The sequence below is a fragment of the Exophiala mesophila genome (genome assembly GCF_000836275.1).
Source record: "Exophiala mesophila strain CBS 40295 unplaced genomic scaffold supercont1.3, whole genome shotgun sequence".
NCBI classification, from domain to species: domain Eukaryota; kingdom Fungi; phylum Ascomycota; class Eurotiomycetes; order Chaetothyriales; family Herpotrichiellaceae; genus Exophiala; species Exophiala mesophila.
Window position 1 is genome coordinate 2,715,107 of NW_015622506.1, and position 26,021 is coordinate 2,741,127.

Genomic DNA, 26,021 nt, shown 5'->3' on the forward strand with positions numbered 1-26,021 from the left:
CTGGCGCCTGTACAACGACCATCAAACTGGAGACTGTTTTCATTGGAGAATTGACTCACTCGTCAGATTCGTCGGTGTAACCTCCCTTTGAAAATCCCTTGAATCGCGTTGTAGTGCTCAAACAGAATTGATCACTCGACCGTTGGAGTGACACTCCAAAAATATCCAATCTGACCAAGCAGAGAACAACAAGGTGTCTCACATCGCCCAGCAATCTCACCTTTGTAGCGGGATCATCAAGGTGAAATCTGATCAACCTGCATCGCCAGGTCTAGGAGTGCTCAATCTGTTCGCTACATCAAATACACTGATTGAGCTTGGAACACTTGATCCCCTAGAATCAACAGAATGGACTCCGACATCGATTACCTGTTGTCGCTCGCGGCGGTGAGGGATAGGGCCAACGTGGTCTTTGATCTCGCGGAAAAGGGCAAACTCAGCCACTTCAACTACGAGCCCAAGAAACTCGATGTTGTCGCTGACTACGTCAGCAACCTCATATCGGTATGCCATACATCCATCTATACTGTGAGATTGGAACAAGTGGAAGGGCGGACTGACCCTTTCTTCACGTAGCGCGATTTTGGACCTGATCGTTATAACGAAATTCCACCCCATGGCCGTTGGCAGCATTTTAATGTTGGCGGCGTTGACAGGGTTGCCACACTCCTGGAGGAAACTGGTTCAACCGACAAAACCGAGCAAGTCAGAATCTTGATTGATCTCTTTGTGGTTTCGGTGCTTCTAGATGCTGGCGCTGGTGCCGAATGGCGGTTCCTGGAGCCAGTCGCCAGCACCTATAGCAACCGGTCAGAAGGCATAGCAGTGGCTTCACTGTACATGTTCAAAGCTGGAGCGTTTTCATCTGACAGCTCAAAGCCCTACAGTGTCTCTGGTGAGTCTCTGACGAGTTGACAACGAGGAAATGTATGCTGACTCGATTTCTAGCCCAAGGACTGAAAGATCTTAGCACATCTGAATTTAAGAAGCACTTCCAGATCTCAGAGAGCAACCCCATGATTGGTGTCGAAGCGCGTGTGCAACTACTTCGGGAGGTAGGGAATTCTTTGCTGCAGTTGCCAAAGGTGTTTGGCGAACAAGGCAGACCTGGAAACCTCGTTGGTGCGTACCACTACTGGTGACAGCAATATCTCACAGACAACTAATTTGGATCAGACTACCTTCTTTCCTCTTCTGAAGGAGGTATCCTCAAATATTCTCAGCTATGGAGTGTCCTCCAATCGCTGCTCATCCCTGCATGGCCAAAATCACGTACCCATGTCAATGGACGGCCAATTGGAGACGCGTGGCCATTGCAAGCCCTTGCGGCGCAATCAACAGAGACAGCAGGCACCATCAGTACCATCCAACCATTCCACAAGCTTACGCAATGGCTTGCATACTCACTTTCAGTACCGTTTGAGAGGGTACTAGGCCTAAAGTGGACAGAGATGGAGTCCGGTACAGGTCTACCGGAGTACCGAAATGGAGGATTGTTCGTCGACTTGGAGGTTCTACAGCTCAAGCCAGAGACGCTGGCTGCAGGGCAAAAAGCCTCCGGTCAAGATCTACCAATCTATGGCGACACTTCTGACGTGATTGTGGAATGGCGCGCCTTGACCGTCGCTCTCCTGGATCGGCTGCATGGTCTTGTGGCGGGAAAGTTTGCCAAACAGGGCATTAGCCTCTCGATGGCTCAGATGCTCGAGGCTGGAAGTTGGAAAGCAGGACGGGAATTGGCCAAGGCGAAGAGACCTGAGACCATGTCCAGCCCTATTCTCATTGACGGGGATGGGACTTTGTTCTAATCCATGGCTACTGTTCTACGGCACGGTTGGACCCATGGCTGGCTAGCACCCTGGCGACATGATACACATTCTGTAGCATTTCTAGAATCTAAACAACCGCTGCATCGATTACCGAGGCTGCAAATACTCGTTGAAACCCCTAACGGAATCTACTTACACTCGAAGCTAAATTAAGGCGGGTGTCGCATGCAAGCCTGGATCTCGACTACTTAGACGCAGTGAGCGGGCCACGACCGCCACGACCCACCTCTATATGCAATCTCCAGGCACGCTCCTATCACCTTATCATGATAAGCGCACCATTGGCCAAAGTACCCTGGACGCAGAGCGGGGGGCTTGCGGTGCTCCCCACAGGCGAACCTGACCCTGTATCATAGATAGCTCGTCTCATATCTCTCTGTTCCTGGGTATCGCAGTTGAGCGTAACCCTAGACCAGAGAGATCATGACGGAGAGATCCATTGCTACACGACTATCGGAATGATTGGCGATCGATTGTCAAAGTCTGCATCACGTGGAGTGACAAGCCTGCTAGAACCTTGGAAGTAGAGAATCCTTTTTATGTCCATCGTCTTCTGCAAAACCATGGGCGACCAACCAATATCCCATCTGACTCTTGCCGAGAACCCTGCTGTCACCGAACCTCCCAGCAAAAGAGCCAAATTCGCCAACATGCCTTCCGCCATCCTCGAGGAACAAGACGAGCAGCAACAGCAACAGCAACAGCAACAACAACAGCTCCAGCAGAAACAACGTCCCAATGGCGTTCTGTCAAGGAAAACCAGCAGCAGCAATTCGAGCGTTGTGTCTTCGAGATACAACAACCGAATCGTACTGACGACGTACCCAGGCCAGAGTGTCGCAGACCCAATTAGTTTGGAATGGGGCGCTGCAGACCCTCAAGAGCGAGGGCCCATCATCGTGTCACGCAGCGACGAGAGCTTCAAGCGACGCAATGCCATTGGCGCGCACGGCGGCTCATACTCATTCTACAATGCGTTGGCCATCGCCGCGGGCGACCTGGCACGAGACTTCCGACCCAACTTCACCAACACACAACCAACCTTTGACTTTCCTCAACAACCGGCTTGGGGCGACCCGAAGAAGATCGTGTCGATGGATCCATTTGGCAACGACGTCGTCAAGCACTTCGGTAAATACATGGACGAGGGCCTTGATGTGCGACCAACCATTGCCGTCACCAGAGCTACCATGAGAGTGTCGGAAATCTCCGAGTCGCTGCGACATGGACGAGTCAGCGTCGATGGCAGTGTGGTCTTGAACCAAGCTGGAGACGTTCGTGTCACCAAGGTCGCTGTCGAGCCCGTGTGGTATCTCCCTGGTGTGGCAGAGCGATTTGGCGTCGAGGAGTCGACGCTGCGGAGGGCCCTGTTCGAACACACCGGTGGCAGCTATCCTGAACTCATCACCCGAACCGACCTTAACGTCTTCTTGCCCCCCATCGGCGGTCTGACCGTCTACATCTTCGGCCCTCCCGAAAAGGTTTCAGACCCTAATGCTAAGCTGGCCCTGCGGATACACGACGAGTGCAACGGTTCCGACGTCTTCCAGTCCGACATCTGTACCTGTAGACCTTATCTCGCATTCGGTATCGAGGAGGCTATCAAGGAAGCTCAGAACGGCGGCTCTGGTGTGGTCATCTACTTCAGAAAGGAAGGTCGCGCTCTCGGAGAGGTTGTCAAGTACCTCGTGTACAACGCACGGAAACGAGGTGGTGACACTGCCGACAAGTACTTCCAAAGGACTGAGAATGTCGCTGGTGTGCGAGATGTAAGTTGAATCCTTTCCTCCGTCCCCAAACTATCACCAGACCCTTCAACTAACACCATATCCCCTACTAGATGCGATTCCAAGCTTTGATGCCCGATATCCTCCACTGGCTAGGCATCACCAAGATCGACCGAATGCTGTCCATGTCCAACATGAAACACGATGCCATTGTTGAGCAAGGTATCCCCATCTACGAACGAATCCCCATTCCCGATGGTAAGTCAAAACTACACCTATCCTTCCTTCTGCCATTAGCCTCGACTAACACCTCTCTCAGAAATGATTCCCGCAGATTCAAGAGTGGAGATTGACGCCAAGATCAACGCCGGTTACTTTACTACTGGCGCGACATATACAGAGGAGGAGTTGAAGAAAGTCGAAGGGAGAGGGTGGCAAGGTTGGGAAGATGCGACTCATTGAGGAATTTGAAGAAGGAAGAGGAAAGAAATCTTGATGAGTGGCATTATTACTGTATATACGCACTATATCATCATATCAGGTTGAAATTGCATATTGTTGGCATTTAAGTTAATAACTAGAACTATTTCATTTTCATGCTTCTATCCTGGTTTCGCGGGTGTGTGCACCTTTCAATATGTTGATGTTGGTGGCTGCTTGTAAGCAACCTGCCCACATCTCACATCCCACATCCCTCCCCCTCCATCCTTAAATGCGGATATACCCTTAGCCGCAAACCCAACTACTCCGTACCTTTTACTCGGAACCACCTGCAGCTCTTCATCAGCTCTTCACCACCTCCTTTACTTCCTCCTCACTACTCCGTATTCCCCGAAGCAATCACCTTGCCCAAAACTGCACCCACCGACTCCCTACTCACCTACTCATACAAGGACCCAAAACGCAGTGGATGTGAAATGTTTACCTTTTGCAAGAACAGCCTAGCGTTGCAGTCCCATTGACGAATCCCAAGTCTCGATAACAAGAATCCGTCCACCAGCTTATCTTTATCTGGCGTCGTTATCACAGACGTTATCTCACGTGTTGATTGGCCACAGATAAGCTTCAAGCACAGATACCAGGATTTCCTCTATTGGAAGACCTTTCCACCATCGGAATATTCTTTTGCCATATCGATCAGGTACGGAGTAGTATGTAAGAGTCTAGACGTGTTTCTCCGCATGCCACGTGAGTTTTGTACAAACCACTCTACGTATGGAGTTCCTGTTTCGTGGAGAACTGAAACAATAAATAAAGTATGGATATCCGAGGTAGAGTTTCCCCAGTATCACCGTGCGTTGCGTGTGTTGTCTTTGGCCGATTGATTAGCATTCGGTAACAGGCGCTCATGTGATATGGTATCCTGATTTCGTGATTGTCTGTGGTCTGATCTAGCCCGGTCTCAATCGTGATGTATGTACGACTATGGGTGGGTGGCCTCTTGTTGGACTTGGATGGAAGAAATCGATTGTCAAGGACCCAAGGTCTTGTCGAAGCTAGGCATTTTTATAGTATTGGCCGACTACGGCACCATTAATGTCAGTCTATATTTTTCTCCAGGCCCAAGTGGATAAACGTGAACTTCAACTCTACCAACCCCCCCAGCAGACATCATCAAACGTGACCATCCCAATATTCGGGGAGAAATAAGAATATCAAATATCGCATCACCATCTACCAATCTATTTATCCGTCATATCGTTAACATCAATCATGGGCTCACTCGCCGAGGCACCTAGCAACCTTCAAATCCCCTTGATCGACATTTCCGGCTACCTCGCCGGCGATGCCACACAAGCCAAAAAGATTGCCAGCGAGCTCCGCTCCGCCTGTATGGCACCGGGATTCTTCCAAATTACAGGCCACCAAGTCCCCGCGTCGCTGCGCGCCGAGCTTCTCTCCAAGTTGTCGCAATTTTTTGCTCTTCCCGCATCCACCAAACAAGCCCTTCATCGTAGCCAATCCAAATGTCTTCGCGGGTATGAAACTGTCGGAGAGCAGAAACTCGAAGGCGGGTTCTCAGATCAAAAGGAAGGCTTCATGATTGGACCTGACTTTCCTGCCGATGCGCTTTTCCTGCAAGGGCCAAATCAGTGGCCAGCAGAGGAAGATGCGCCAGGCTTACGACAAGTTTATACGGCTTACTTTGAGGAGATTCTCAATTTGAGTAAAACCATGTTTCGGTTGATGGCCTTGAGTCTAAATTTGGAGGAGACATATTTTGATGAGTTTGTGGGTAGTAAAGACTGTGAGTATCTTGTCTTGTTCTGTCCGGCAGGACCTGCGTTGCGCTTTATTGTGATAGCCACTAATTCGAACCTAGCGATTTCCATGTGTCGCGCTCATCGATATCCTCCAACAACGCCAGAGATGGCCAACAAGTCAAGGGGCATTGGTGCACACACAGACTTCGGCGCTTTGACTTTGCTGATGCAAGATGATAGTGAGTACTATTCAATCTTGGACGTATCTTCCATCACTAACATACTGCAAGTCGGTGGCCTTGAAGTTTTCCATAAACCTTCAGAAACATGGCACCAGGTAACTCCCATTAAAGACGCATTTGTGGTCAACATTGGAGATATGATGGGTAAGGCTTCCACTCCTCGGTTTCCATGACATTGATGCGCTGACAGCCTCTAGAACGATGGACCAATAATATGTATACTTCAACTCTTCATAGGGTCATCTCGCCCGTCTCCACCAAGGACCGATATTCTGTTGCCTTTTTCAACGAAGGGTTGGGACACCAACTGATTGAATGCATCCCAACATGCCTGCAGCCAGGAGAAAAGCCGCGACATGAGCCTATTAGAGCCGAGGACCACCTTCGTGCCCGGTATGGCAACAGCTACTGAGAGCCTCTTGGGAAGCAGGTGACTGCAAAAGAATCAATAGTTGTGTCGAGTATCAGGTCCGTAGTGAGAGAAGCGCATGGACAAGCCATCTGACGTCGTTGACTACCCAAGCCAAAGCCTGATCATTCGCTTCTCTTCCCAATGCGTGGCAAGAGCGCCCACGTCAAGGTCATGAAAGCAAAAGATATTAATACGATCGGGTGCAGGACCACTGTACCCAATTTTTGAGCCATTAGACCGGTGATGAAAGGAACCAATGCGCCTCCAGATGAACCCATGGATGTGACAATCGATAGTGCACTGATTTGGATGTTCCGAGGTAGCAGTCTTGAGACGACAGCAGTGGCACAGGGGTAGACAGGACCGAGGAACAGTCCCACGATCGATTCTGCCACGGCATTGCCAATGATGTTGGGCACCACCCAAACCAAGAGTTGAAAGACAGCCGCACCGCATATTAGACCAAACACGGCTCGTTTCTCCCCTAGTTTGTGAGCAAAGTGTGTGAGCACAAAGCGGCCGACAGTAATGCCACCCCAGAACCTGTCCACTACTGTTAGCTCTGATACCTCTGGGCCCAAGGTAGCATCAACTCACCCGCTCGTCACATTGCCCACTTGGGCAGGATCTCCCTGTCGGTATGTGATCAAGTAAGAAATGACCCAACCGGAAATAGCCACTTCAGCCCCTTGATAGAAGCTTGAACGGGTCAATTAGCATCAGGTTGTGTTTTCCAGGAGGATGCACTTACAAGATGAAAATGGCCCCAAGAATGGTAGGTTTCTGTCTGAGAGCCCTTTTGAGAATCTGAAGTTTTGTCGGCTCTCCAGCAGCGGCTGCTTGCCGTGATGCAGTTCTCTCGAGCGACGTGAGTAGTTGAGTGGCAGCATCATTTTCAAACCCTCGAAACGCCCAACCTATGCAGAAAATCGAAGTCACAGTAATCGACAGTGGTATGAGATAGAATCGAGACCACTGGATGCCACGAGAGACCATTGCAGTTGCCATAAGAGGAGAGATGACACCACCAAGCTGATAATGTTAGGATGCAAAGCAAACAGCAAGGAGACGAGTTCGCTTACTCCATACAATCCATGCATAAAACCGAGAATCACGGTACCATTCAAAAGATTCACGATGAAGACGTTGGTCATGCTCAAAAACATAGCCATGCCCAAGCCAATGAAGTAGAAGCTCATGATGACAACTGGGAAGGGAGGAGTGCAAACCAGAGCAACATACCCCAAGCTCATGAGCGACGTCGAGAGGACATATGACCAACTCCTTCCGAAGCTAGCCTCGATTGTCTGGGCTAGGGGCGCCATGGAGATGAAACCAAGGGCATTGGTCACAAAAATCAAAGACACGACAGCGTATCCAATATGATATTCAGTTTCAAGATATGGAATCAAGGCTCCTGTCGCGGCGTCATTGAGGCCCATGGTCAAAAACATAAGTCCAGCAGATGCCAATCTCCATTTGTTCTTTGGAGGGTTCCAGGCAGACTGGATGACCACAGCATCGACGGCTTGATCTTGTTTGGGAGTTGGGGGCTGGCTTGATTCCAGTTCTCCTGGAGTGGGAGGGATCGATGAGATGGCATCTGGTTGCTCGCCAATAAAGCGATCTTTAGGCCCATTCAGTCGTTCGCCCCACCTCAAGTCGTCTAGCTCGTATTGCGTTGGAGCTGCACTGGTGATCTGGTCTCGGTGAAGGACAGGGAGAACAGGGGCAGGAGTACTTTCATGGGTGATGAAAGCTCCAAAGACTGGAGCAGACATGATTGAAGAGGATAGAAATCACATGAGGCAAGAAACGTCGTCCATGGAAGAATGCAATTATGGAGCGTCTGGGAAGAGATACTGTTAAGTGCCTGATCTTGTACTTATCTGAGGAGTCATTCACATGTCAATGTAGCCAGGCGAGCACGAGCCTGATGGGAAAAGCATGTTTAAATTCTGCATTGTTGCATTAGGGTCTTCAGCGTCACATAAAATAGGTCTAAGATATGATTTGCCTGAGCCAGACAGATGTGGATCGTCAAAAGGTAAGGATGAGTAAAATCCCCAACATTTGATGATAAATGGACATGAAAGGACTTCGGACCGTGACTTCCTTTGACTTGGGTTTGAGATGGAGGACTCCGGGCGGCTTTCCTGACTGGGACTGGTATCATCTTGGCACAAACGCAACAGATAGGGAAGTCACGCAGTAACAATAATTGGGGAGGCACGAAGTATGATCAACGCCCTGCAGCTAATTTTTGGTGTCCTGGTGTGCCTCTCCTCGTTACTATATCATGACTGACGTCTAGACCCTGTATCTGCCTATTTCATGAGCCATGTCGCGGCGCAGGCTTAGAAATACCGTCGCGGAAACCCTGACCCCTCCAGACACCTTGACACAAAGTCAAAGCATCGCTCGCGTTATCAAAGCTAATGGCAAGGACCTCTACACGGTGCAAACTCCCGAGTCCCAAACCCTTCTAGTCGAACTCGACTCCAAGTTCCGAGCCACAGTTTGGATCAAGCGAGGTGGCTATGTTCTCATCGACACCTCCAACACTGATGATCGAGAAAACAAGATCCAGGGAGACATCATCAATATTGCCAGTGATGAAAAGATGTGGAGAAAACAACCATACTGGCCACCACAATTTGTCAAGAAGGCTGTGCCTGTAGACAGCGATGAGGAAGAATCCAATGTTGGCAAGATGCCACCAAGTGACAGTGAAGAGGATACTACTTGATCACGACGCTACTGCCTCAGTCGATCATGTCCTTTTTACTTCGGCCTTGCTCACATCCCTCGCAGGTGGGCGAATATGGTCGACTGGAGGAGCAATGAGGGCACATGCCACTTGAAGCGTCAGCGATGACACTACCAAGGCGGAACTCAAGTTCGTGCCAGGGAACACGAGCCACGCATACTCCTGCACTGCCCATCCTAACAGGACGACCGACGGGCTGCCACCGAACCTCCAAAGAATATACGGAGAGGTCCAGCCGAGGTATGCAAAGAATTGATAATGCAAACTCCGGGCACACAACAAGCCTATGACCATACTCGCAGTCATAGTATCCATCACGAATGTCGGTGTGATCCTTTTCGAGATCAATTCTCGATCGGTTGAGTTCGAGATGCCCAGATATCGCTTGAAGAAGTCTGGAGGGTTCGATGCAGCTGGTTTGGTCCATTTGAGCTGGATGAACACCACTAGTAATGATACATGGACAATGAGGAGACTGATGGCAAAGCCCTTTGACAAGAACGTTGCCTCGTCGACAAACCTCCAGTTCACGGTCCACTTGAAGAGAAATTGTCTCCCAAAGTCGAATGCTCGCGCAAAATAGGCCTGGTAGTCGGTGGCGACGAAGGGTGCGGAGACAAAATAGCCAATGACCAAAATCGAAACGCCGGAGAAGATGGCTCCGACAATTCCTTGTGCTTGAAGCAGTATCACGGCGAGTGCGGGCGCTGTCAAGAGCATGGTCATTTTTATTGTAAGACCACAGCTCCAAGCAATTGCTGCATCTTGCCATCTCCGCCGTTGTAAGAAATAGATGGTGGCCCAGAAGGCCAGGGCCACCCACGCATCATTGAACAATCGTAGAAGGAATATAGAATGCAGTCTCTTGCTCAAGGCGAGTGGCACCAACAGCCACGGAGGTGCTCCTACTCTCCTGTAACAGGCAATGACAATTGCCAGAGTGACAAGGTATAGTCCAGCAAAGATGACCTGGGCCTTGAAGATGTTTTCGCCTGCGTCGGTCAAACGCCAGAGTAGGGAATAGAGGAAGACGTGAAGACCTGGGTAGACCAAGGGCCCAGTCGGACCGGTAATTTTGGCATAGTTTCTCTCTCCGTTAAGAAATGTATGGATCTGGGTCATGTAGGTGGACCAGTCAATTTCGGTATCTAATGGATGTCAGCGGTTCGAACATGGAAGATGACAGCATGGAGGAGGCGGCTAATGCGCATACAAGGTACGTTCCAAATGATCAAGGCACATAGCGCAGCTTCACCGGCTATGATCAGAGGTCCAATCCATCTCGTGTGCTTTGGATTCGAGGCCAGGTCTTGAATCGTGGATGTAAGGTTGCTCATGTTGAAGATGACAACCTCTGACTGCACATGAGTATTCGACCTAAGGTGGTGACATGGCCAGTTTTGAAGTTCGGAGAATCAGGGCAATGTGAACCACAGCTAGGCGACAGGGAATTTTGATAAGGACTATAGCTAGTCCTCTGACTCCTGCTGACAAGTAGCTTGCATTTGATGTTGCATTGCAAGTCTGTTTACTGACATCGTCGTCAAGTCGTCTGCAGCATATATGATCCTCCGTAGTTCAATTATAACGCTATTCCGTTTATGTCGACGCCTCAACGACGTCACAGTCACTCCAGTCTGAACCCTTGCTTGCATTCCCCATCTCTGATCTGATCAACTATCGTCATGAAGCTGTCCATAGAGGCAAGCTACCGACAAACAAATACAGGTAAGTTTCTTGGAGATCAAAGATATGAACCTAGGTATGCTATCTTCTACACGTTGATTCTTTTCCCCTCCATTATTCGTCTATTCTGTTTTCATTTCCTGCTGTCCAATTTGATTCGTATTTCTTCAGCTCCGACATCGCGGATCCACCACTTCCACCAGCACGTCAACATTTTCTACAATTCGGGCTTTCTCCCCTTGGACTTCACGGCCATTTATCCTCTACGTCTGGCCTTCTCACCTTGATAAAGGCCAAATAGACCCCCAACTTCTAACTAGTCAAATCTGGCGGTCCTGCCCCTCGTTGTTTCATTCCTATACGGGCAAACCCCAGGTTCCCGGCTTTCTTACCGGAAACTCTAAACACACCCAATTCTGCCTCCTGGCTCACCAACTATACTGTTACCGACCAACCCATCGGCTACGGTCAGAGTGAATGTGATATACAGAATATCGGGTACGGTCCTAGATATAAGTATTCGCAATATTGCTTCATCAGACCAATACAGGTCACAACAAGGGGACAAACAATTGAAATCCAGCACCATATCAAGAACAAATCCATCTATTTGCTTGCAATTCCTTGCAAGTCCACTCCATCATGGCTCCACCAGCATCCGAAAAACCCACCGACCACGACCTCAACTGCCTCTCCATTCGCGAACTCGAAGTCCTAGCCCGAGATCGCATGGACAAGCAAACCCGCGACTATTACAATGAAGGCGCCGACTCCAACACCACACTACAGGAGAACATGACCGCATACAACAAATACCGTATCCGGCCACGAGTACTTCGCGACATCTCCATGATCGACCCATCGGTCACCGTATTCGGACACCGCAACACCATCCCCATGGGCGTAGCTCCCGCGGCGATGCAATGTCTAGCACATCCTGATGGCGAACTAGCCACGGCTCGAGCCTGTGCCGCCAAAGGCATCATCATGGGTCTCAGTTCCTTCTCAACCACTACACTCGAAGACGTACGACAAGCCAGCGGCGATATCCCCAACGTCCTCCAACTCTATCTCTTCGAGGAAAAAGAACATTCGCGAAAAATGATCCAACGAGCCAAAAAGGCCGGGTACAAAGCTGTTCTCCTCACCGTGGACACACCCATGATTGGACGACGTAATCTCGAGATCCGTAACCAATTCAAATTACCATCGAATCTGAAAATTGCGAATTTCACTCAAAATGACGACGACAACGAACATGCAATTCAACAGGACGAAGACAAAGACGAAGACGATGAAAAGAAACCCGCACCACGCCGCCGCTCCTCAAAGCCCGCCTCTCAAGATGGCGACAAACGAACTCTTCCCACCGGACCAATCACATTCCACACACACGCGGCAAATCCCACGTTAAGCTGGGAAGAATCAATTCCCTGGCTCAAACAAGAAGCCGCACCCATGGAAGTATGGGTCAAAGGCGTCGCTACAGGTGAAGATGCTGAACTCGCCATTAAACACAAAGTCGACGGTATTGTGGTGTCGAACCATGGCGGACGACAACTCAACGGGGCGTTGGCGACACTTGATGCCTTACCTGAAGTTGTGGCTGCCGTTAAGAAACGTATTCCTGTCCATGTCGACGGGGGGATTCGTCATGGAACAGATGTTTTCAAGGCGCTGGCTTTGGGAGCGGACTTTTGTTGGATTGGGAGGCCGGTGCTCTGGGGGTTGGCATATAAGGGCCAGCAGGGCGTCGAGTTGTGTTTGCGTCTCTTGATTGATGAATTCCGTTTGTGTATGGGTTTGGCTGGTGTTACGAAGGTGCAAGATATTTCTCGGGAATATCTGGCCAAGATTGATCGTGATGGTTTCACGAGTCGATTGTGATCTTTCAACTCGTAGTGATAGTGCTTGTGTCTATTGTATCATTGTGTAGAGTTCCTTGCAATTGAAATGCCAATTCATGTTACTGCTGTTCTTGGGTTGGATCTATACTCAGTAGTTCGCAAGAAAGATCCAAAGCACCTCCTTGAATATAACTTTACGAATTAGATCAACGCTCTGTTAATTGTAACTTGACTGAAACTGAGAATATGCCTCAAATTCCGCGGTTTGAGCTTGCTCGATAGCTCAAGCCAGTCATTGCAAACTCCCCAATATGATAAGGACTATGTGGCATTTCAGCAGATCGGTGTCGCTGTCAGTCCTCTCCATTCGTTCAAATATCGTCGCCGTCGTCATCGTCGTCATTCTTAGTCGTGGCCTCTGTCAGCGCTGCACTGTTTCTATGCATGAATGACAATTACCCTTCTACCAATCCTGGAGTTTCTGTGCTGTGAATCGGGGAGTGACGCCATCTTCCATGAAGCCCTCTGCTCCAAGCATGCCCCCCGTTTGTTCTCGAACCACCGTATTGAAATGAAAACTCTCCTTCACCTTACACTTCCTATTCCTAGTGGCAGCATGGGCCAAAAATCCAGCCTGAGTTTTAAACCACTTGAGACAGCCTGGACAGACGACCTGGCCGCCAGTATGAATAGAAGATAGCTTGTGTTGCTGGAACTCTTGATGGGTTTTAAAGCCTTGCCCATGGCAACCGTGGGCGGTGCAGACGAATTCTTCCCGCCAGGGGTCCCAAAAGCGCTCAGCATCGAGAGAGGGAGAGGAAATGACCGACTGATTTGTCACGGATTGTAGCTGGATGTGATTGATGTCTTCATGCTGAACTGGTTGTCTGGACCTGATTGAGGGAGGTACGTAGTTTTGCTTTTTTGTGATGGAGCTCATACCACCTGGACTTTCACTCGACTCGGTATGAGGTCTGCTTGGAGCATCTTCGGCTGGGCTGAAGTTGTCATCTTGAGCTTTGAGCCAGTAATGGACCCTATCGTCTGTGACATGCGATTGTGGCTCGTCATCACAGTGGTACGTGCCGTCTTTACTCCACGAATGGTGCGAGAGTTTTAGTCGACCCATACGTGCTTCAGGCTCCGTGAGATCAAGTAGATCAGTCTTTGACTGGCGGATCGAAGATACAGCCCCAGAAGGGGCCCGTGATTGACGTAGATCGGGCAGGTGAGGGAATTGCTCAATCGGAGAGTTGGGGATAGGTCCGCCGAGTGGGACAGAGAGATCTGGCTTTAGGAAGCTGGTGGTAGGTTTAGAGATAGGAGGAGAAGTTATGATTGAGTCAGCCGACGGAAAGTTGGAACCCTTGGCCTCAGATTCCCAGGCTTCCTTGTCAAGCTGACGATCGACTCGTTGAAGGTGGTATTCTGTTGATCGAATGACAGAACATTCATCTTTTTCAATGTGACGCACTAGAGAGCTTGCTGAGGTGAAGAGACCTTCACATCCGGCACAGTTGAGACTCTGCTTCTGAGGGTGGCACTGTCGAGTGGTTAGGGCTGATGGGTAACTCGACAAGGAAGCTTACTTGTTCAAAATGAATGTCCCTGGCGGCCGAGCTTCTGAACTCTAGAGCATCGACGGGGCACACGACTATGAGAATCAGATTGAAATTACAGACAACAGGAGCAGATTGGGGACTTACTATGATTGGAGCTTCCTAGCTGATGAATGAAGAGACCCAGATCATCTTCGAAATCCTCATCGCAGCATTTGCAATATGAATGTTGGGGGTCATAGATCTTGTGAGTTTTCATCTGCTTTTCAGTCTTGAAGGTTCGAGGACAGGATTTGAAAGTGCAAGGCACCGACATAATGGCGATAGAGTTGTGTGGTGTAGATTAGATGTGAGGGATGAAGGAAGGAAGTAAGGTGCTGGAGAGTGATGATAGTAGAGGCCTCGACAGCGAACTCGAATGAGAGGACTTTGTCAAAGGCCAGAAAGTACCAGGGTTGAAAGAAAAGGGCAGAGAACTGAGAAGAAAGTCAAAGTCATTCGCAGTTAGAGGAAGGAGGATGAAGAAGGCGAAAGGGAAGGAAGGTAGGAAGGAGGGAGGGAAAGAAATAGCAAAAGAATATCGGCAACAATGCCACTCCTGACTCAACCCACGTGCTATTCACGATTTATTAACCTTCGAACATTTGCTGCAACTCAGATTGAACAGCTGGTTCCACATGCAAGTCATCATCTAACGCTGCCTGGTGTTCGACATGACTAATATTTAGGAGATGTTACAGGAAGACAAAGGATCTGGAGTAAAGAGTCAAGATAGATGCGATGACAGCCATGCCAAGCCTCGAGATGAATATATGAGGCGGCACGTGTACAGGCAGATCCAAACTATCGCTATAAACCTTAAGTACGCATCTATCTGCCTTGAAAAATGCACTGTAATTGAAGATACAAGCATGCAATCATCTTCATGTCAGACATGGAATCATCATCATCGTCAGCATCGTCAGCATATCGTCGTATTCATGTCTTCAATGGCAGTCATCATGTACTTCAATCATGCCCTCTACGTATAAATCTCCTCTGTCAAGGCATTCAAGGTCAACCCCTCCTTTGCAATATCTTCATCTGGTACAAGTCAGTATCCACAACCCAGCGTAGACTGTTTCCCACTTACTCTGCAAGAAGCACAATGGCATCTCCACCAACGTTCCCTTGACCTGGCTTAGCAGTTCTTTGAGCTCGTGTACACCACCTGGGAAATCTCCAGGCACAACATGTCCATACTCGACTCGTGGTGGCATCTTGCTCTGGCCCTGGTTGTTAAACTTCTCACTCCTGGATTGAAAGAAGAATTCATAAAACTCCTTGTATTCATCCCAGGAGTGAATGTTGTCATCCGGTACTGCTCGAAATGCCTTTCTAAACACCTCGGTGTTGGTTCTCGCCCGAGTGTTCCAGAGACTCTGAAGAGGATCGCTAAGCGGATCAGCCACGATCCTGTCCTCAGGGCTTCCCCAATCGTATCCATTTGGAATTCCAACGGGCTCGTAGTTCGCATCTGGTCTCTCAATATTCTGCGGCGCAATCAGGCCAAGGTGCTTTCTGAACAATTGCCGTCTCAACGATGCGGCAAACTGGCTGACTTGGTAAGGCTGCCCACACATGGAGCTCTGCACAGGAGTCGGGTCATTGACCAGAATGGCAATTTCACTGTCGTGCGATCCCAGTTGACTGCGATCATTGAGATTGGCCGACCCACAAATCACAATTCGGTCATCGGCAATCAGCGTCTGCAACTTGTCAGCATCATGCTCACAGTTAATTCCTCACTGCATGTCTAACTCACCTTGGAATGGATATAGAGTTCCTCGCTCACAAACGCGTCCAGCTCTGCCTCGGCGGGACCGTCCCAAGGGACTGACCGAATGTCCTGCCCGCCTAGCATGTAGCACTCGGAAACGCTGTCCCAACGTCCACTTCCAGGGACACTCTGCGCGGCAGCTTGATACTGCTGATATTGTGATCCCTGGCCCGGCTGCGCGACACCGGTCCGCTCACCATATGGACCGTACCCGGCACCAACCGCATCGTCGTGTTGTTTCCGTGCATCCTCATACCCTACATGTGTTTGTTGTTCAACGCGCACATTTCGATTGATTCGATCGTAATTGCGCAGGTTGTAAAATCGAATATAGTCCATTGGGTTGAAGCCAGCTTGTGCGATCTTCTCCATGATCGAGTGCCCACCCCGATTAATGCTGAAATATTGAAACTCCATAATGGCGCGAGTGCCTAAGGAGTCTTCGTCTCGCAGGTCGCCAGCAAAAGCGGGAACTGCTGGAATCACGACAATGATCTTATACTTCTCTCCGTTTCTGGCTGCACGCAGAATTCGCTCGACAATGGCTTGCCCGATCAAATTCTTCACAGGCTTCTGCTGATCCCCGGTTGCGGTGATGAAGAATTGGTTTTCAATGTAGACAAAATGCTGACTGTTTCGGATGACTTCGATGTAGGCGTTCTGAATCGATGTCTCAAGTGGAGTGCCATTGCTCCACTTGCTGGAGCTGCGGAGGATTTGCGTCGTCATCACCGGCCGACGTGGGCTGTGAGGACGGCCGTAGCTGTCAGTAGTCGAAGAATACTTGCCAGTGTACTGCTGAAATTTCTGCTCCACGCCTCCTGACACGATGTTCCCTAGTGAGGACAATTCTTGGCCAATGCGTAAACCTTCATCGCGGTATTGGTTGAATTTTCCTCGCAAACCACGGTCGTTGACTGAGCCTCGATCACTCTCCTGTCCAGGGCTGAAGTCATCAAACCCACGGGTTTGTTGCCCTATCGGAGCTTGATTTGGTTGGTATTGATACAGCTGTGGCGAAGGCTGTTGAGAACTGTTGAATCCCTGATCATAGGTTGACGATTGAGGTTGAGCTTGAGGGCTTGAAGATGGCTGGTATCCTCCATACTGAGGCGGTGGACTTGCCCCTGGCTGGGAATTTCCCTGAAACTGTGGCTGTGAGCTTGTCGAAGGATTATACCCCGAGAAACCTTGGGATGGTGCCGTCACAGATGGAGGCCCACCCGGTGGTGGGGGTGGAAGGTTGCCATATTGCCCTGCAGGTGCCTGCCAATGGGCTGCCGGGCCACCGGTATTGCTGGGGCTGATCGACTGTTGACTTTGATGCTGCTCTTGTGGGTTGGGAGTGTGAGAACTGCTTGTGCTTTGCCAGGCTGGTGGTGTGTAGGGTTGGCTGCCAGGAGGAGGAGGGAACAGTCCACCAGGCTGCTGGTGTCCCTGTGGCTGAGGGGGCTGCGAGAAACCAGGTTGAGAGAGCGGAGCATTGCCCCCAAAGCGTATGTAACGTGCATCTCGGCGGACAGCGTACTTTTCATCGTAGATAAAGTTCCATCGATCGATGAAATGTCGACGAAGATCCTGTACAGACGAACCGTGCAAGCTCAAAGCTATATCAGACCTGAAAAAATCAGTAAAGCTCAAGCAGAGTCTATGTTGGCCTACCATCCCATGCGAGAGCTCTTTGTCCTATCAAGCTTGTTCTGGAACGGATTTGCGACATCACTAAAATCCATGACTCTGTTTTGGGAGCGTCAGTATTAGATCTTGGATGCGCTCGTTGTGGAGCACATCAGGCCTGCCACCAAGTAAAATAACAGAAGAATCAAAGCATGGTTCATACCTGGCATTGTTAAAGTCTTGCCCCGGAAAGACGACATCGTTGACGTTATTGGGATGGGCGTCGGCAATTGCATGTTGATTGGTATCCCATCTGCCGAAACAGAGATCAAGGCCGCCCATGAAAGCAATCCTACCGTCAATTAAGCAAAGCTTCTCGTGATGGGCCCAGTACAGGATAACATCGTCATGGAACCCATACAGTCCTTTCAAAGCATCACTGCCAAGCTTAGAAGCGCCGGCGGCATCAAGTTTGAGGTTCTGCAGGGAGGACACAAGAGAAGAATGGGCGGTTTGAGCGTCGGGAAGATGGTCGGGGTGTCGGAAGACGGCGATGTTCGGGGAGAGCTTTTCCAATTCGTGCTTTGTATGAGCAGAGGATAGAGCTAGAGGTGGAAGAATTAGTGGGTTCTCTTTTTCGAGATAGTCGATTGAAGTGGCGGTTGCTCGAAGGCCGAGGGCAACAACGAACGAGGTCATGGCACTGGTGGATGGAGGAAGGAGAGAATGGAGATGGTTGATGACGGGAGAAGAGATGTACGCACTCAAAGCCTGGGTCACTTCTTTATAGACAATGATGTTGACTTTCACACCACGCTGGGCGGCACGTTGGAGGGTTCGATCGAGCCTCCATTGCTCGTTCTTGGATGGAGGGCGGCGAAGGTAGAGCTCGGGGGAAAGCCACCAGTCGAGAATCCAGATGGACTCTCTTGCACTTTCAAGGGCTTGACTCACGGCCCAGAAATAGCTACAGCCATCGACATACCATTTGACGTCTGTGCCGGGACGTTCGGGAGCAAAGCTTTCGAAACGATTGCGGCCTTGCGGTTGGACATTGGCTCCAGTGTTGGAGAAAGTACTGTAGCCGCCCTGACCTGAAGAAGTGTTGGGAGGATTGGTACCGAATATGCCGGCTACGTCTGTGCCTATGTTGTGAACGGTGGAATGGAGGGTGCTCAAGAGTTGAGTGCCTAGGTCTGGTCTGGGCGAGGGAGTTTGAGCCGGGGGTCCTCCAGGATATGCAGACTGGCCAGGCTGAGGATAACCAGTGTTGAGACTTTGCTGGGCAGAATAGCCTTGGTTAGACGTCAATGGATCTGTGTAGCCATAGTTTGGGGTGGACGATGACGGAGCCTTGAATTTGTCGTAACCTGATTTGAACTTTTTCAAGGTATCTCCAATTGCGGACCGTTCTCGGGAAGGCTCGCCGCTAGCTCGAGACCGAGCATAATCGTCACCATAGGCGAGGCCGTCATCATCGGCTTGAGGGGGTTGCTGGTAGTAGGACATCCTCGCGGGTGGCAGTTGGGAACATCTGCAGATGCAGGTGTGGAAATGAGAAGTCGGCTTCGGCTCCAACTGAAATTCTAGTGGAAGAGTGGCATATGAAAATGACAGTAATAGCTGGAGAGAAAAGAGAAGAATGACGAGAATAACATAATCAGAGGTGACTAGTGAGGACGTGGTTTCATGTTTGTAGGTTCAGCTGAACAGGCTTAGCCTGTGGCAATGCAAACAGGTGAGGATTTGAGTTGAGAGGCTTTGGCTGTGGTTGGACGTCGGGTAATTTGTAGGAGAGCAAGTTGATGACTAGGGACGTGTCATATCATCGAGGACTAGAGGATTGTGCATCCCATATGTCCAGGGTTGGTCATCTGGCTGGTTGAACGGTTGATGAGTGAGTGCGTGGGTGATGCTGGTGAGTGGATGAATGGAGCTGCGCCTGAATCATGAATCACGATGGTGGAGCTGCAGCTGCGCACAATGACATAGGAGGAAAACAAGAAGGAGCATCGAGTTGTAGTTTACGGGTAAAGCAATGCGCATGTCTTTACTGCACTGCGGTGAGATGTAGGTACTAATGGTGCCCTGGCTGCGTAGAACGAGACGGACATAGGGGGAATGAAGAGGGTCAAGGATCAATTGGAATGGGTTCGGCACAGTGTATAAGATACCTACCTACCTTAGGTACTAATAAGTAGGTAGGTAGGTAGGTAACTAAGAGGTAAGGGGGGTGGAAGGCCCCTAGGTGGCACTGGTGGCTGACCCCGCATGTCCCTCAGCCCCTCCTCCATCTCTTGCTCCGGATCCCAAAGAAGGTGTTCCGGCTAGTGCCTGAGAACTACCACCAAGTAAAAGGATCGTACAAGCACCTCTGTACCTACCTGGTACCTAGGGGTGCCTGGACCAAGTACCACCAATGCCACTGGCACCACATTCGCCTTTAATAAAAGTCCCGGCGGATTGATTGTGGATCCGCAATTCGGAAGGTGGGAGACATGGAGCCATGAAGCCCAAATCGGAAGCTGCGCTCATGCGGGGAATTGGAATTTCTGATCTCCGTTGACCCTCGCCATCATGACCTCAAAAGCCATCAAATGCCTCGCAGACACATACAAATGGTAAGTTTCTTTGACCACCTAGTAAGTGCTGATCTCCGACAGATTTTTCTGCTTCGATTCTGCGCAAGATACTAGTATATTACCCATTCCACCGCCAGCAATTCCACCGTGACACAACCTGCTCCTCGTGTCCTAGTCCCCTCCCATCCACAAACACTCTCCACCATGTCTCTCGCAACTCTTGATGTAAGTTGTCGGTCTTTTGCTCACACCCATTTGAACAAACAGAGCAACATGGCTAACAAAATCAGACTTCGCAGCATGCCAATCTGCCGTCCTCCTCGGCGACCCTGTTCCAGGCAAAGGCGGAGAAAGGTGTGACTTTTGAAGAGCTAGCCAAAGCGTTGGGACGAGACGAAGTCGCCGTGGCTGCGATCTTCTACGGCCAGACCAAAGCCTCACCAGAGGATATCGAAAAACTGTCACAATTCCTTAATATTGATCATGCAACGCTCAAAACGCAGCTGAGTGGCTTTCCTGATCGAGGCAAGAGCGTTGAGATGCCTCCTAAAGAGCCCTTGATCTATCGACTGTATGAGATTGTGCAAAACTATGGCTATGCATACAAGGCTGTTTTGAACGAGAAGTTTGGGGATGGAATCATGAGCGCTATTGCATTTTCGACTTCGGTGGAAAAGGAAGTCGACAAGGATGGTGTCACATGGGTGAGCATGCGAGATCCGGTGATCAAAGCACAGTGACTGACGTCGAATCAGGTGAATATCAAGCTGCGCGGCAAGTGGCTGCCATTCACTCGATTCTAGGGGGATAACCCAGACCCAGCAACAAAGCAAGTCTACCATCACGTCGTGCTTGCATGGCTCTGGTCTCGAGATGTCATTGGGCAGCGAAGAACAATATCAAGCATTCCTGACAACAATATTAAGCCTTCCGGTCTACGAATTCAGTCAGCGACGACACCTTGGTTTCTTTGTACATTGTATCCTACATCCTACATCTATCTGAAACTAGGTCGGAAGCAGACTCGAATGAGTCAATTTGGCCAATCCTTCTTTGTGAAAGATATGCATTGCAAGCCCCCGTGATGACCATATAGTCCGCGCCCATTCCCCTGCGTGTATACCGTTCTGCGTTCTCCTAATCAACACTTTACTTAATATTCAAGCTATAGGAAGCCCATCAAAGTCTTCTTTACATATCCTCCAAACCAACATCCATACCACAATCCTTTACAATGGCCAATGATACCATCAACTGTCCTGTTCAATTCGCCTCAGTCGGTTGGAGCTGCATTATCCAAAAGACCCCTAGCCCGCCTGCGGCCTGCCTGTAATACACTCTGGAGCCATGCCGAAATCGAACGCAGTCCATTCCTCGAGCTGCGGGCCATTCGTGGATGTGGGGGTGGACGTGATCATGTTCGACACACCTTCAAGAAGTGTATTAATTATCCTGTGACAAGCATCTTGCCACTGACTATGGCATTTACCAAAGCACCATATCATTATCCTACTAATGAGGAAGGTGCGACAACATTCATTTAACTGTATCGCGGTATTTGCAATAGCGGATGGTACAATGCACAGATACTCACCAAGAAATACATTCTTTTACAAGCGTCGCTTCAATTCCATGACTGTAACTATCTCCGTTCGATTTCCACAAGCGAGGCATTCTAGGGATTGTCAACTCGGATCCTGAGGCTGCTCAGGCGAAGCCTGAGTTGGTGCAACACCTAACAATTGGAATTATTATCTGTAGAATGATAAGAGTGCCTCAACAAGCATCATTGGCTATAAATCTAAGCCAGGATTTGGGTGGTGACACAGAAGCACCACCATTCTATATTTGGACCAAGCCACAGTATGTGTATGGCGCAGACGATGTACTTGTGTTTGACTTGTTCCATGGCCCAGTGATACATGTCAACACTACTACTTACTACTTCCACGCGCTAACTACGAAGTAATTCGTTCTATGGAGGGCCTCTGTGCCTGAGTAGCGACTAACCAGGCCACGATGCACTGTTGGTGTTCGCTAAGCCTCGATGACCCCAAGGCCCGAGGGGCCCCTTCGGCTCAAGGAGCGGAGGCCTTGGAAGGTTCGAGTTTCACAGTCCCCAAAGCCTCCAAAGCTGCTCGGGGCCTCAATCCTCAATCCTCTACTAGTCAGGTACTTACCTAGGTACATGACCTTATCTATCAAAGTGGACTACTTGGTTCGGATGCATTTACACTGCCAGGCTTGGTATTAAAAGTAAGTAGTCGCTTCATATGGGAACTTCTGTTCATCAAGACCTGCGACCAACCCCTCAATCCTTGTCCTCCTCATGTTCAAACCCCAACCCTACGAATCAGTCTGTGCTTCGGCACATTCATATCATGTATAAATTGCATGTGAGAGATGTATCAAGTCTTAAAATGGTCATACATGATACTCGGGGTCACTGCGGCCTGATTCTATGACCTGCATCCAAGGAAAGTTGTTCACTCCCAAGCCCATTACTGTCATACAATCTGTGAGAATCTCAGTCGGCCCCCAGAATCCTCCAGTCTTGCTCCGCCCGCCCCCATCAGGCTAACCATGCCATTTCGACATGTTGTGATTCTCGCATTCTTTGCTGGCAATTGCCAATATCTATAAATGATCCATCTCCTAATATTCCAAATGAGTCTCAACTGGAGAGTCTCGACATACCCTAGCCAACCGTTGCTGTACTGATTTCTGATATACTCCTGGACATTTACCAAAAGAACCATGGATCCACAGCCAACCTTTGGCTGGTCGTATACCGACATCAGCTTAGCCATCCAAGTCCTCAACACCTTGATCGCCAATTTAGACGAGAAAGACACTCAGGGTAGACATCGAGCTAAATCCGACTACCTTCGATACCACCTCTGTCCCTTATTCGGCTTGATACAAGACTGCTTAGAAGATATCGAGGCCGACAATGAACATCCTCGAAGAGACTCATGGATGACATCTCTAACCATAATTAGAGATAGTTATTACCGATTCGAAGCGAAACTGGACAAGCAGAACAGTCACTCTACTAGACATTTGGATTCAGGTTCGGAGGTTCCAATCATTTCTGGGACTTGGACATGGACCGAACTATCGGGAAACATCGATGCGATTAAGAGCGAAATCGGCGATGCTTTGGTGGATGTCGAATGGCTTATCAACTTGGAATTACGGTAAGTACCAATCCTCCCTTCCCTTCACAGGTCCTAGATCTCCATCCTATCGACCTCACGCTTATAAAACCACAGCTCAAAATTCGAAGAAGATGTGCAGACCCTCGAAAGATTGTCAGCAGTCATCGAGGCCCACGGTGCAACTATCGCCACTTACCGTCGTGGACTACAAGAAGTTCTACGAGACGTACAGGCCAACGAACAGGACTGTGAAACAGTCCAGGACCTCTTCCAAGGCAGCACAGCTGAATTCGCACAAAAGCTGATCAAACATCGACGAGAAACCAGAGCCATGTCCAGCACACTACAACAAGTTCACAATATCCTCATCATTCTAGCCGGCCAGCTCTTAGCTCAACGAACTCGATGCTCTTCAGAGACAGGAAAACGACAATTGAGCCAACTGCAGTCCGAGACCAAAAAGCGAGCTGCCGCCATTTCACGTCTCTGTCAGAGATACAACAATGCCGAAGAAATGGGCTCGGAGATTGTACGCATGATCCGCAAACTAGGCCTTACGAAACGGCAGGGTCAGGGACAGGCATCAGACGATGAAGTCCTAAAGACGAGATTACTCATGAATGTAAGTCCTCGACTTGAGCGACTTTACGACAAGTTTAGGAACAGAACAGCCGGTGGTGATTTGACATCGAGGGAGTTATCAACTCCACCGCCACCTCATGACGAACAAGGAATGACAGAAACCGCAACGCCAATGCCAACGCCAATGCCAATGCCAACGACATCATTTCCACAGACCATGACAAGAACGCCATCATCCCCAGCCGCAGGGAGCGATGGATCAATCTATTCCAGCACCTCCCAAGACCTCCCACACGACGGCAACACCAACCATTCTTACATGATGCACCGATATCACACAACAGGTGTACCTGGGAGACCAAACCTCCGATTCCCTCGATCAACCACCTCCAACGACTTGCACGAATCATCCGAAATCGACGAGATCATGCCCCTGTTCGCATTGCGAATTCCCAGCTCTACTATCTCTTGGCCTCCTCCACCGACTCGAAGCGCACCACCGGTGCCATCGTCGGATCCAGAATCAAGTCCAGATCTGAATCCAAATCCAAATCCAACACCAACACCAACACCAACACCATTGCTATGGCAGCCACAGCAGCAAGGTCGATGTTCATGTACATGTGGAGCAATACATCAAGCACATTCACCTCCAGCACCAGCACCAGCATACTCACCTCCAATAGCAGCACCTCCAACACCACCAGCACCGCTCCTACCTCCTCCTCCTCCACCGCCACCACCGGCGATTTCTGCACCGCCACTATCACCTCCATTGTTGATGCGAACACCGACTATTCCACGACGATCGAGTCGGCGATCACCGTCTCGATCGTCTTCCGAAATGTCTTATTATCCGTCATATGCGGTTTCGGGTCCTTTGTTTTCACGGATTGAGGCGATGGCGCCGGTGGTTAAAGCGTGATTATTGGACGACGGCGAGGATTTTGGGAGCATGGATGGGCATTAGGAAGTCAGGACAGGGGTAAAAGAAATTAACAGTATGAGAATGGAGGGAGGTAGGGCTTGATTTACTGCGTCATTCAGGGATGTCATGATTGTTATGATCATTGTGATTATTGTGATTTAGACGTATAAGCAAGTGAGGTATTGACTTCTATCTATGTGTCAGAGTAGCTTGGTTGGTAAGTACTTATTCAGAGGGGGCATCTATTCAAAGTTTAAACACAGTGGATTAAGGAGATACTGTATCGGCCACCTTTGAATTTGATTGCTATGCTTATCCTCTTGTCGTTATTGATTCAAGCATTAACAACAATTCAATTGCAAAGTTTCCAAACGGCCTCGAGAGGAGGTTGAAAAACAAACAAAAATCATATCGACAGCTACAGGATTTGAACCTGTGCGGGCGAACCCAACAGATCACTATCATGATTATGACGATTCACAACCATAGTTCGAGTCTGTCGCCTTAACCACTCGGCCAAACTGTCATTGCACGCAGGTAAAAGTGTGTGCATTTCAGGTAAGCAATTCTCAACCTTTAAATCATGACCTGTTGAATTATGCTGTGTTCTAATTGGCTGTTTCGGACTTCCCTAGACCCCCTTACCATACCCTTTCTAGCACCATCACACCTCCCCAATTCCGCAATTACAGAGTGAGCTGGCATGCTTGCCATCGACAAGAACATTTGATAAAGCATGCAGGGTCTCTCAGCTACTACTTAATTCATCCATCGAATGCATCCGCCTCATTTCAGTAAGCTATCCGGCGCTGTGGTGAGCGATAATGTCTCAAATTACCCTCAGAGCTATGCCACCACAATTGTATCCTCCGTGGGCACGAAATCATATGGTCTCTATCACAGTACTGCACAGCGCGAAGGTGCCGATTAGCTTCCAAAAATTCTCGTCACTCTCTTATTACCCTCTCCTCGATCGATGTACAATATCTCCACTGCTAGACATGCCGCAAATAGGTCGTGTTGGCTGGTGCTGGAATCTGCTCACAACTAGCCAGT

General features: G+C 49.5%; 11 protein-coding genes and 1 non-coding gene across 13 annotated transcripts; 7 read left to right on the forward strand and 5 right to left on the reverse strand.

Moving 5' to 3' along the window:
• The first annotated feature begins 69 nt into the window (after positions 1 to 69).
• On the forward strand, positions 70 to 1,948 carry PV10_04565 (uncharacterized protein). The gene is made up of 4 exons (XM_016369134.1): positions 70 to 504; positions 577 to 895; positions 949 to 1,122; positions 1,177 to 1,948. The coding sequence occupies exons 1-4, from the start codon at positions 349 to 351 to the stop codon at positions 1,806 to 1,808; spliced, it is 1,281 nt and encodes a 426-aa protein (XP_016224922.1). The 5' UTR covers positions 70 to 348; the 3' UTR covers positions 1,809 to 1,948.
• Positions 1,949 to 2,229: 281 nt separating this feature from the next.
• PV10_04566 (uncharacterized protein) lies at positions 2,230 to 4,133 on the forward strand. The gene is made up of 3 exons (XM_016369135.1): positions 2,230 to 3,598; positions 3,670 to 3,814; positions 3,876 to 4,133. Exons 1-3 carry the CDS (start codon positions 2,369 to 2,371, stop codon positions 4,016 to 4,018), a joined length of 1,518 nt encoding a protein of 505 aa, XP_016224923.1. The 5' UTR covers positions 2,230 to 2,368; the 3' UTR covers positions 4,019 to 4,133.
• A 979-nt stretch (positions 4,134 to 5,112) lies between these two features.
• PV10_04567 (uncharacterized protein) lies at positions 5,113 to 6,701 on the forward strand. The gene is made up of 4 exons (XM_016369136.1): positions 5,113 to 5,804; positions 5,880 to 5,999; positions 6,051 to 6,146; positions 6,200 to 6,701. The coding sequence occupies exons 1-4, from the start codon at positions 5,270 to 5,272 to the stop codon at positions 6,412 to 6,414; spliced, it is 966 nt and encodes a 321-aa protein (XP_016224924.1). The 5' UTR covers positions 5,113 to 5,269; the 3' UTR covers positions 6,415 to 6,701.
• On the reverse strand, positions 5,307 to 8,308 carry PV10_04568 (uncharacterized protein). The gene is made up of 4 exons (XM_016369137.1): positions 7,497 to 8,308; positions 7,166 to 7,446; positions 7,012 to 7,113; positions 5,307 to 6,957 (listed from the first exon to the last, which is right to left on the reverse strand). Exons 1-4 carry the CDS (start codon positions 8,193 to 8,195, stop codon positions 6,537 to 6,539), a joined length of 1,503 nt encoding a protein of 500 aa, XP_016224925.1. The 5' UTR covers positions 8,196 to 8,308; the 3' UTR covers positions 5,307 to 6,536.
• Positions 8,309 to 8,644: 336 nt separating this feature from the next.
• On the forward strand, positions 8,645 to 10,130 carry PV10_04569 (uncharacterized protein). Its single transcript, XM_016369138.1, has one exon. It carries the CDS (start codon positions 8,756 to 8,758, stop codon positions 9,161 to 9,163), a length of 408 nt encoding a protein of 135 aa, XP_016224926.1. The 5' UTR covers positions 8,645 to 8,755; the 3' UTR covers positions 9,164 to 10,130.
• Positions 8,693 to 10,671, reverse strand: PV10_04570 (uncharacterized protein). Its single transcript, XM_016369139.1, has 2 exons — positions 10,398 to 10,671; positions 8,693 to 10,332 (listed from the first exon to the last, which is right to left on the reverse strand). The coding sequence occupies exons 1-2, from the start codon at positions 10,519 to 10,521 to the stop codon at positions 9,188 to 9,190; spliced, it is 1,269 nt and encodes a 422-aa protein (XP_016224927.1). The 5' UTR covers positions 10,522 to 10,671; the 3' UTR covers positions 8,693 to 9,187.
• A 301-nt stretch (positions 10,672 to 10,972) lies between these two features.
• Positions 10,973 to 12,954, forward strand: PV10_04571 (uncharacterized protein). Its single transcript, XM_016369140.1, has one exon. It carries the CDS (start codon positions 11,513 to 11,515, stop codon positions 12,755 to 12,757), a length of 1,245 nt encoding a protein of 414 aa, XP_016224928.1. The 5' UTR covers positions 10,973 to 11,512; the 3' UTR covers positions 12,758 to 12,954.
• On the reverse strand, positions 12,923 to 14,994 carry PV10_04572 (uncharacterized protein). The gene is made up of 3 exons (XM_016369141.1): positions 14,424 to 14,994; positions 14,307 to 14,371; positions 12,923 to 14,260 (listed from the first exon to the last, which is right to left on the reverse strand). Exons 1-3 carry the CDS (start codon positions 14,590 to 14,592, stop codon positions 13,181 to 13,183), a joined length of 1,314 nt encoding a protein of 437 aa, XP_016224929.1. The 5' UTR covers positions 14,593 to 14,994; the 3' UTR covers positions 12,923 to 13,180.
• A 32-nt stretch (positions 14,995 to 15,026) lies between these two features.
• On the reverse strand, positions 15,027 to 19,344 carry PV10_04573 (uncharacterized protein). Its single transcript, XM_016369142.1, has 6 exons — positions 18,477 to 19,344; positions 17,936 to 18,317; positions 17,758 to 17,832; positions 16,081 to 17,713; positions 15,409 to 16,024; positions 15,027 to 15,359 (listed from the first exon to the last, which is right to left on the reverse strand). The coding sequence occupies exons 1-6, from the start codon at positions 19,219 to 19,221 to the stop codon at positions 15,298 to 15,300; spliced, it is 3,513 nt and encodes a 1,170-aa protein (XP_016224930.1). The 5' UTR covers positions 19,222 to 19,344; the 3' UTR covers positions 15,027 to 15,297.
• A 733-nt stretch (positions 19,345 to 20,077) lies between these two features.
• On the forward strand, positions 20,078 to 21,353 carry PV10_04574. 2 transcript variants are annotated; one of them, XM_016369144.1, is made up of 4 exons: positions 20,078 to 20,333; positions 20,402 to 20,519; positions 20,585 to 20,998; positions 21,050 to 21,353. In XM_016369144.1, exons 2-4 carry the CDS (start codon positions 20,499 to 20,501, stop codon positions 21,095 to 21,097), a joined length of 483 nt encoding a protein of 160 aa, XP_016224932.1. In that variant the 5' UTR covers positions 20,078 to 20,333; positions 20,402 to 20,498; the 3' UTR covers positions 21,098 to 21,353. The 2 variants fall into 2 exon arrangements, with proteins under 2 accessions (XP_016224932.1, XP_016224931.1); XM_016369143.1 differs by having other exon boundaries at positions 20,078 to 20,519.
• A 1,698-nt stretch (positions 21,354 to 23,051) lies between these two features.
• PV10_04575 (uncharacterized protein) lies at positions 23,052 to 25,014 on the forward strand (the record flags this gene model as incomplete). The annotated part of the gene is made up of 4 exons (XM_016369145.1): positions 23,052 to 23,494; positions 23,570 to 24,077; positions 24,116 to 24,132; positions 24,187 to 25,014. 4 exons carry the CDS (start codon positions 23,052 to 23,054, stop codon positions 24,932 to 24,934), a joined length of 1,716 nt encoding a protein of 571 aa, XP_016224933.1. The 3' UTR covers positions 24,935 to 25,014.
• A 363-nt stretch (positions 25,015 to 25,377) lies between these two features.
• Positions 25,378 to 25,491, reverse strand: PV10_04576. The gene has a single exon. It is a non-coding gene; the product is annotated as a tRNA-Ser (tRNA).
• Between the last annotated feature and the right edge of the window lie 530 nt (positions 25,492 to 26,021).